The 9701-nt window shown below is 33.6% G+C and overlaps 2 protein-coding genes across 2 annotated transcripts in view; one reads left to right on the forward strand and one right to left on the reverse strand.

The window, feature by feature from the left end:
• LOC109238671 (serine/threonine-protein phosphatase 5) overlaps positions 1-1917 on the forward strand; it is a 10327-nt gene extending 8410 nt beyond the window's left edge. The window contains exons 7-8 of the mRNA XM_019405156.1: positions 549-682; positions 1302-1917. Of these exons, the coding sequence (XP_019260701.1) occupies positions 549-682; positions 1302-1365 (198 nt within the window). The 3' untranslated portion in view covers positions 1366-1917. The remainder of the gene's footprint in view (positions 1-548; positions 683-1301) is intronic.
• A 2664-nt stretch (positions 1918-4581) lies between these two features.
• Positions 4582-9458, reverse strand: LOC109238672 (sulfate transporter 3.1-like). The gene is made up of 12 exons (XM_019405157.1): positions 9052-9458; positions 8391-8598; positions 8105-8276; positions 7896-7961; positions 7458-7571; positions 7101-7217; positions 6370-6496; positions 5832-6118; positions 5545-5735; positions 5372-5457; positions 5184-5260; positions 4582-4949 (listed from the first exon to the last, which is right to left on the reverse strand). Exons 1-12 carry the CDS (start codon positions 9374-9376, stop codon positions 4758-4760), a joined length of 1962 nt encoding a protein of 653 aa, XP_019260702.1. The 5' UTR covers positions 9377-9458; the 3' UTR covers positions 4582-4757.
• Between the last annotated feature and the right edge of the window lie 243 nt (positions 9459-9701).

Consider the following 9701-nt stretch of genomic DNA (forward strand, 5'->3'; position numbering starts at 1 on the left):
AAAAATTGAGGTGTTTGGCCAAGCTTTTGGAAGGAAAAAAAGTGCTTTTGAGGAGAAGCAGAAGCAGTTTTGGAGAAGCAGAAAAAAGTAGCTTCTCTCCAAAAGCACTTTTTTGAGAAGCACTTTTGAGAAAAATACACTTAGAAGCAGTTTTTTAAAGCTTGGCCAAACACTAATTGCTGATCAGAAGTGCTTTTCAAACTAATTAGCCAAACACAAACTGCTTCTCACCAAAAGTCCTTTTGAGAAAAACACTTTTGAAAAAAACCACTTCTCAAAAATAAGCTGATTTTTGCAGCTTGGCCAAACGGGCTATTATTCTGGTTCAGACAAACACAGGCCAATGGAATTTGAAAACAGAATGAAGTTGAATTGTATCTCTTGGAGAGTGAGTTAAAGGTGATCCTGACAGATGATGATTTAGTTTCAAGTTAGTGTCTGATGCGAACCAGAGGCAACATTGAAATCATGTAGTATTGTTTTTATCAGCAGTTATTGCAATTGATCTGTTCTTTCATGAATCATGATTTCAATGTGTGATCTTACAGGTCTGGAAAGGTCAAGGATCAAGGAAATGGAAGCATGGACAAAATGATGGATTTTTTGTCCAATTCGAATCACCTTTAGTGCGGAAGTTGTGGTTTATCCCTAGCTCCACTGAGAAAGGAAAAATCTTATGCAGGTATGTTTCCCTTTCTCTTAGCCAAAGCACAAGACACATACATAAAAAGTGGATGTCACAGTCACAGGCATGCATGCATGCACCTCATTCTATCTTTAATAAAATACATAACAAACACCATTATTCTTTTCATAGCATATATAAGTAAGCACCAACTTATCAGGTGCTAAAAAGGGTAATAGACAAGTCATACAGTCCTGTAGATCAAGTATGGGCGAACCTCTTGAGACGTGATATTTATTGAGACGACGAAATAGCAATTCAACTGAATGTGCATTTCTGGAATTCGTTTGGCCTGTCAAGCCTGTGAACATTTCAGGATAACTCTTTATCTTTCATGACTTGGGCAGCCGTCCATCTGAACTTTTCCTAGTATCCTAGGATTAAGCAAAACTTGGAAAAATACGTAAAAGTTTAGCAACTTCTTTTAGTTAATGTATAAATTGATATCTATTGGAATAATGAGATCTTTTTGGATAATCATGCTAGTCAAGCAAATAGAGCTTCTTATCTATAGTTTTAAGTGTGTGCATATGTTTGTTATTCTACGGAATGCATTTTCAAGTTGAGGCATACAACCTTGAGTTAGCTCCTAAACTTGATCTTCAATCATCTTCAGGGATCCAGTGCCTTTGGATATTAGCGCACATGAACTTCTTCCTCGTATATTCAAGCAAGTATAGTCGAGGCTATTGCAGTTCCATTTCTTGGGTCAGCTTTTTGGGGAATCTTACATGGGAGAAATGGGCTTATTATCGATGAGGAGAAGCAAACACCTGATTTTAAGTTTCCTTGCACTGGGGTCTATTCTCCTTGGACGGGGGCAATACGAGCAAGCTGTCAGAGTGCTCCGGAGTTCCTGCTTATCCTTAAATTGGTGAGGGTTTTGTCAGCTGTCAAGATATCATTTATTTTTGAAGATTTCTTATAGTAGATTAGAATTTCCTAGTGTTGCATGCTTCGTTTATTCTCATTACACTTTCACATTGTTTGGCTGTTTTGTGCAGCAGTGAGTTTTGGTTAATACTCTTAAAAAGTAATTTTTCCAAACGTTTTCGAAATGAGACTCTTGTATATTTGCCTGGCTAGAAGTAATGTTGGTGTTGTTACCTTATCTTGGTTTCTCACAATGTTCATTACTGTAATCCTGCCATTTCTGAACTTCCTCTTTTCTTGGATGTATTTTCCCATCTCACAACTTGGATATTTTCGTTCAGCTTTGTATATTTCCTTTTTCCTCTTGTAGGACTCTTTAACTGGAATTTTTTTAGGCTTATTGGTGGCTATTTTTAATTCCTTTTACACAACCCTACACTATAGAATTGTATGTATAGTTCATTGTTCCTCTTCCGATAAACCACATTACATGGACAGTTCCAGATAACATTTCTATGTCCTTCAGAAACTATGCATTTCTAGACTGGCAAATTTCTTAAACAGTAAATACTAGTACTCCATCTGTTTCTGTTAAATTACTCTTTTCTTTGATTATAATCTTGCACACATTTTGAAATTACTTTTTAAACATTAAAAATTACAACTTGTGATACTTTCATGTATTTTCTAGATGATAATCTGTTTGGTAAAGAAAAAGCTGAAAGTTTCCTGTTCCGACTAAAGCCCGATTTAGAGCCCGTTTGAATTGGCTTAAAAAAATGGCTTTTATTTTATAAATAAGCAGTTACATGTTTAGATAAAAGTGCTGAAGCTTAAAAAAAGTTGTTGAAGTGTTTGGCAAACAACTGCTGGCAAGCACTTTTTCTTATTAAAAAGATAAAAATATCCTTAAAGCTGTTAACATTGCGGTGAGATGATACATCACTTTATTTTTAATTAGAGGTAGAGTGTAAAAAAATATAAAAATAATTGAAAGAAAACACTTTCGCTTTTAATTGGTTTTGTGTAATCTGGAGCGTAAATCCAAATTAATTAGAATCCAAATATTGTTGTCAAATATCAGTTAAAAAATCAAAAAAAAAGAGAAGATGGGAGTATTATACTTATTTATTCGAGTAATACTCTTCTGGCCGAAAAGTTAATTATTAACAGTTCATAAAATGTCAGCTTTTAGTTAACGCCGAACTCCAATTGATATATCCATGGAAAGTGTTGAAGAAAAGTGCAGAAAAATAGAGATGAAGCAGAGATGAAGAGGAAAGAAGAGAACGGCAGAGTGAAGGAAATAGAAGTACAATGTTTTAGGGTTTCTTTGACAGAGGGTAATTTTGGTATTATAAAAACTTATAAGGGACAAGAGAGTAATTTTATTGGTCAAACTAAAATAGCTTTTAAGTCAATCAAAAAAGTTGATGTCAGCAACTTGTTGCTTTTAGCTTTTTTAAGCACTTTTTAACTTTTTTTAAGCAGTTTTTTTTTTTTTTTTGCCGTAACACTCCAAAAAATAAAAAAGTGCTTAAAAGCTGGTTTGAGCCCATCCAAACGCCCCCTTGCTCAGACTAAGCTCCTCTTTTACAGAGACCTAAAATAGTAAAATTGAAGACTAAAAGGGGCTCATAAGAGCACTACAATGTTTTAGTCACACAAAAAATCCGTTGATGGTTTTGAGAATTTTGATTAACAATCGTATCTTTTATATCAAGCAAAAACAACTAGGGATGCAGAACGAAGCACCANCAAAAAAATATTAACTAACATTTGATACCAGTATAGTATATAGTTATACCAACATGGTATACAATTGTACGCAAAGAGTTAAAAGAAGTTTAATTCAATTATTAAACTGAAATAATATCAGTTGTCAATAAAAATTTTAAAAAATTCTAAAAGGATCTAATTGTAAGAGTATACCGTTACATTATATAGCATACTATAATTTTATTTTATTTTTGCATTTTCAATTTGCTGCTCACGCCAGGTAAAAGCTTAAAACAAATTAAAAGGGAAAAGGCAAGTGAATTTACGAGTAATAAGTATACTATTATAGTATATTGTATACTATTACAGCATATTGTTACAATATCTTGCATATTATTACAGTATACCATAACAATATATTTGTATACTATAATGGTATACTGTTGTAGCATAACTATATACTCCTATAGTATATTAGTATACTGTAGCGGTATACTGTTAGGTAACAGTGTTCTTCTTCGATTATTACTGTAGTTGTGTTCTTCTTCAATTTTCAACTGAAAATTTCGATCTCAATCACCTCAAATCAGCTCTAAGTCTCGACCAAACTGACTCAACATTTAGTTACAGTTGCCAATCGATATTTTAATCACGCTAGTCAAAATCTAATCAAACAATTACAAACTCGACAAATGCAATTTATAATTTTCAAGTTTCAAGGTCTTTCAATGGTTGATCTAATTTTTCTTACAATAAATCACTATGAACTTCTCAAAAGATATTAGAAATAATTATTTGTAACACTGCACGTACAAAATAGTTATTTAGCTGATCATCAAACCATATCAAATCTCACTCATTAAAATCACAATAAAAAACTGGGTAGTGACTCGAACAAACACAAACACTACGAGAAAATATGAGATATGTAAGACGGAGATAGTATTTTGTTGCTGGAAGAAGAAACAGGAAGAAGGGAAAGGGTAAATAGAAGCTTTAAGGAGGAGAGGCGTTGGTAAGGCAATTGAGAAATGGGTGGACGGGTAATAATTTTGGTTGGCTTAGGTAGGTATAGTGATTATTATTAAATTGGGTAAAACCGGGTTATTATTTTGAGTTTAGTGGATAGTTAGTGTAGTTTCCTCATAAAAAAGTGCTTAAGCTGAGTTTCAATGCATTTATATAATTGCATCAGTCCCCCCCCCCCCCCCTTCTAAAAGTGATGCATTTATTATTTTTGTGGAGTTGCAAGAACTTGCGCAATTACTTTAGCGATTTCTCTGTTGGAGAAGAGAATAAAATAGTAGAGGTGTGAAACATTATAGCGATTTTCAATACCTTAGCACGGATATATGAATTTTACAAAATTGTAAAAGGGTAAGAAACTAGCTCTAAGATGTTTCACTTGGTGAAACTGTAAAGACATAAGGAATACTAATACATTTTGATTATTTTAATGGATCATTGATCTGATTTATGATCATACGTTATCGTCTAGGATTGTTGAAGATTCAATTCTCTTGGATTGAAACTTGCAAGTGTGAAGAATATAATTGCATGCATTAACAGCCTCCCCAACTGTTAAATAGATCCATTCCTTCCCAATTGTGTCAATGAAATTTGACTTATCCAACTTCTTCATCACCTCCCCTCCGGGGTTTGCCAATAAAAGCTACACATTGAATAATTGAATAGTAAACTTTAGAAAGAAACAAAATAAGATAAAATAAAGGAAAATCAACTGGGTAGTAGTGGACAAGATGTCACTGATTCAAGTTCGTGATACTAAAGTTCGAGTTATGGTTTATTAATCACTGAACTGTTCCCGTAAAGAACTATAAATAGTAATATGTGTTTCACTACTAATAATTTACTGGAAAATTGTCAGTTTTGGGAATATTTGTACCTTTAGACATCGTCTATCTGCATTTCTCTTCACTTCCTCAAGCATACTAATTCCACTTGTATCGATGTTTCCAACAGCTGCATTTAAGAGGATTAATGTCAGCAGTAAAACATTAACTATAAAAAAAAAAAAAAATCAAATTAACATTTGATATTCCCCGAAGTTTTTTATCTTGAATTAAAACTTACCACTCATATCCAATATGACATATTGCAGCTCAATCTCAGTTGAAGTCCTTTGCTTCTCTTCTTCTTCATCTATCCATCTTGTAATCCTAAGATATTTCAAGAATATATAAGTGACTAACTATTGTGCTGAAGTCATCATTAAATTGAGATGAAAATGTGGGTGTTGTAGTTACCTTTCCCTCAAATAACTTGCATTTGCAAAATAGATTGGGGCATCAATGTGTATGACGAGAACTCCAGGAACACTGCTTGCTGCTGAATATTGTTCAGTGTTTCTATAGGTCATGGAGTTTGGTATTTTACCTAAGACAAATGTCTTTGGCCTTGCTACAAAGAGAAGTATCCTAAGTAAAGACATTGCCACCTGAATCACACACGAAAACATAGTTATCATAAAAATTAAATTACACTGAGAGTGCAGAAAGATTTTTAAATCCTATTAAAAATGTATGCTATTTACCGCGACTATTAGGCCAACTTCAACGCTACCAAAGACAACTCCAATGAAGGAACTAACGCAAACGAGGAAATCGTATTTGTCAACTTTCCAAAGGTGGATAGCAGCATTGTAGTCAATGATGCCTAGCATGGCTGAAATTATAATGGAGGAAAGGACAACAAGGGGTGTGTAATGAAACAATGGTGTTAGCAACAACAATGTTATCATCACTGCTGTTGCCATTACTATGTTGGACACAGCTGTCTTGCATCCCGCATTGAAATTCACTGCCGTACGTGAAAATGGTCCTGAAAAGAAAAAAGATGGTAACATTAGAAGAAAAAAAAAATTAAGTTCGAAAAAGCAAATTCTTATTTACTTAATTATGTTTTTATTTGTTCACTCCTTTGCCTAAAAACTTGCAAGGGAAAAAATCCTAGTTGAGGGAAATTGGGGGGAAAATATTATGGGCATGGTAATGGCTTTGGACTGGGCTTTCTGTATTTTTGAACATTTTGTGGATTGGGCCAAGAGATGTTAGTTTTGGGTGGAAGTGTACCTGTGGTCAAGTAGCAAGAGGTGCAAGAACCAGCAATGTTCATCATCCCAAATGCAATCATTTCTTTGTTTCCATCAATGTGATAGTTCTCCACTATGGCGAAACTCCTTCCAACTGCTATTCCTTCCTGTATTGTTTAATTTCATCAGTTAAAATAAATAAGTAATAAGTAATATGCGCGTGTGTGATATATATACAACATCCACGATAACTACTTGGTCTCAAACAAGTTAGGTGTGTGTGAACAAATTTATACAAATTCAGAATTAAAAAAAAAGTACAAAGAATAATTTAAAGAGTTTTAACTTATATACACCCATAATGTAAGAATAAATTTATGTCTAGTTAAAATTTAGTTAAAATATACATTAAAAATGCCTTTCTGGAAACTAAGAGCTGCTAGTTGTAGTCTATGAGTCACCAATATTGCCGCGTGTATTATAAAATGACAGAGACACAATAAGTAGGTCACTATTTTAGTTTCTTCATGCATAATTTATGAACATTAATTGCGGTCTATTTTTTTTTCTTTTCTAACCTTTTTAACCCAAGTATCTTCCAGACGATAGAATGAGGTCATGAGAATCTTATATAAATCAGAAAGTCTAAGACCGAATCCAACTTAGTATGACAGACAAATATGTCGTTTCTAAAAAGTAAAAAAAAAAAAAAAAAAAAAAAAAAAAAAAAAGAAAAGAAGAAATTAACAATTGTAGACACATTGTACTTACAGCCATGGCGATGACACCAGTGACGATTCCTGTCTTAATGGCAGTTGTAAGATACTGCGAGCTAAATGCCAGTTCAGAATACGATGGTGGATTTATCCCTTTTTTCAAGTGCCCAATCTGAGAAAATTAAATCCAACAAAAGTCCAAAAATATTCACAGGTTAGCCGCATGTACGTACTGTCTTATAATACAAACATCGCTAGAAAAAGTTAATCATACTAATAAGGGACCAACATGTGGACGTCATTAGTCACTCACCATTAATTATATTCACATGTATAGAAATAAAAAATAAAATTTAGCTCTGAAATACTATAAAGATATAAATCTAATTTTGACTGTGGAGAAATTAATTACCACTTGAACCCCATTTTTTTCAGCATGGGTGAAATAAACAAGAACACTTCCCAAGATCACAGATGTTAGAGGCGCCATACAACTTATCCAGAAGAAAGCTGGCTTCTTTTTGCTCTGGTATAGGAAATAAACCACACAAATAAACAAGTCCATTAGTAAATTAATCTAGTGAACTTGAACTGAAGATAATAGTATGAAATAATTAATGAGGTTATTAGCAATTGAAATATGGTGAAAAAAAATTCTAGGAATCATTAGAAATATTTTATACACGAGTATGAGTTAATCTTAAGGTGAAAGAAGTCTACAAATGTATCACATGCTTAATGAATAGTATCATGATTCATTTACGGATATGACATATTTATTTATAAACTATAAATATGTAACAAATCTTCCGAAAGCGAGTATAAATTTTAAATTAATTAATTTACTTACAAAATATCTGGTCAACAAGAGGAAGAAGAGAAAACAACAACCTAGGACTCCACTTTCCCATCTCCACTGTAGCAAATGATCAATAAAAACATATTAGAATTAATTGGAATGAAAAAGAAAAAGAAAAGACCGTAAAATATTGGAGGCTAACTATAACTTATTATTTTGACAAAAAAGATTTAAAAAATAAAATGAGATAATGAAGGAACCTGGTGTAATTGGCTAAAGATGGAGCGCATGACACTGACAATATCAGTTTCATGGGTGAAATGAACAAGTCCAAGAATTCCTTTCAGCTGCTGTAAGCACACTACTGTGGCTGCTCCTGCCATGAACCCTAATATTGTTGCATGCGATAGAAAATCCACTATGAATCCTAACCTATATCACCATCAGATAAAGAAGAGAAAAATACTTAGTACTCCTGCCGTTGCAATTTAAGTTTGACTCGACACAAAATCTAAGCCAAAAAAAAAAAAAATGAAGACTTCTGACCTTAGCAAGCCTAAGGAAGCTTGGAAAACTCCAGCAAAGAAAGTAGTAGTAAATACCAACTGAAGATAAAGCTTGGGATTATCGTGAGGATTAACGACTCGGCCAAGCATTGCAGATATGAGAAGTGATGGAACTGCCACATTCCCTATTGCCAAATGCTTCGAACTTCCCAACATCGCATATATCATCGGTGGCACAAAGCTTGAATCTGCATTTCCAAAATATATTTATCAGATCAAGCGCAATGAAAATTTTAACCAAATTAATCTGGAGTAGTAACTTTATTGTGCCATGTACGTGCAGGCTATGGACTCGTAACTTACATATCAAGACACGTAATTAACAGTTATAATCACAATTATAGTTATGTGTATTTTTAGCGTTTAACTTATAAAATATACTGACGATAAGATATAATTTTTTTTTACCTAGACCTGCAGGAGTCATCTGCCTAATTTTTTAGTGACTAGCTTGACATTGCAGGTGCATAAAAGTCAAATCCATTTAGTATGTTTTAAAGACTAGAGTTAGTTGGAAAGAGGCTAGCCTTGTATATGTACTAGTTCCATGTCCAAAGCTAGATGCATGATTTCGAGTATATTTCAAAGATATTTGATGGATTAATTTGTATATATTTTAGAATATACAAAAAGTTACTTACAAAGTCCAATAACTGGAGGCAAGTTAGCCAAACCAGCATAGCTTATCCCTTGAGGAACAGCAAGACTAGCAATTGTGATTCCAGCAATAAAATCAGCTTTGAAAAGCTGAAACGTATAACGAGGAGCCCAATCGAGGATGGGGACAAAATACTGCAAACCCAAAGCAAGTTTCTTGGTAAGTGACTGGTTCTTGAATTTCCTAAAGGGGTCATCAGGAAATAGTGTTTCTTTCATACAAGATTTGAGTGTCTTCAAGAATGGTTTTGGTGGTGGGATTTCTACCTTTTGATGTGAATACTGATCATCAAAGTCAGCATTACCCATAATTTTAAGTTTACTTTGTGCTAATGGAAATCAGTCTATTTATAATGTGGAGAAAGAGGTGATGATGCAATGAGAAAGTGGTTTTGGTTTCTTATGAATTGGGACTTTGAGGATGCATGTCTATCTATATATAGAGGGCCAAGAGGAGGTGGAGTACTGCCTGTTTCCTTTTTCCAAAGCTTTTTAAGTTTTATTTCTTATTTCCTTTTGCGATGGGTCCCATTAATAACCCTCAGGAGTTTGGGGATTGTATTGACAATCTCACAACACAACATGAAGGTAGAGAGATTGATGGGACGCAGAGAAATATCATGCGTCAAATTGA

This window comes from Nicotiana attenuata, unplaced genomic scaffold, assembly GCF_001879085.1.
Source record: "Nicotiana attenuata strain UT unplaced genomic scaffold, NIATTr2, whole genome shotgun sequence".
NCBI lineage: Eukaryota > Viridiplantae > Streptophyta > Magnoliopsida > Solanales > Solanaceae > Nicotiana > Nicotiana attenuata.

Bases quoted from the DNA above. Each gene is read 5' to 3' on its own strand.
- LOC109238672 (XM_019405157.1), bottom strand. From the start codon at position 9,376: ATGGGTAATGCTGACTTTGATGATCAGTATTCACATCAAAAGGTAGAA. The intron at 5,736-5,831 runs GTAAATAGCATA...TGTGTGATTCAG, and splicing joins AAGTTGGCCTAATAGTCGCG to GTGGCAATGTCTTTACTTAG. The intron at 5,458-5,544 runs GTAACTACAACA...GAAATATCTTAG, and splicing joins GCAAGTTATTTGAGGGAAAG to GATTACAAGATGGATAGATG.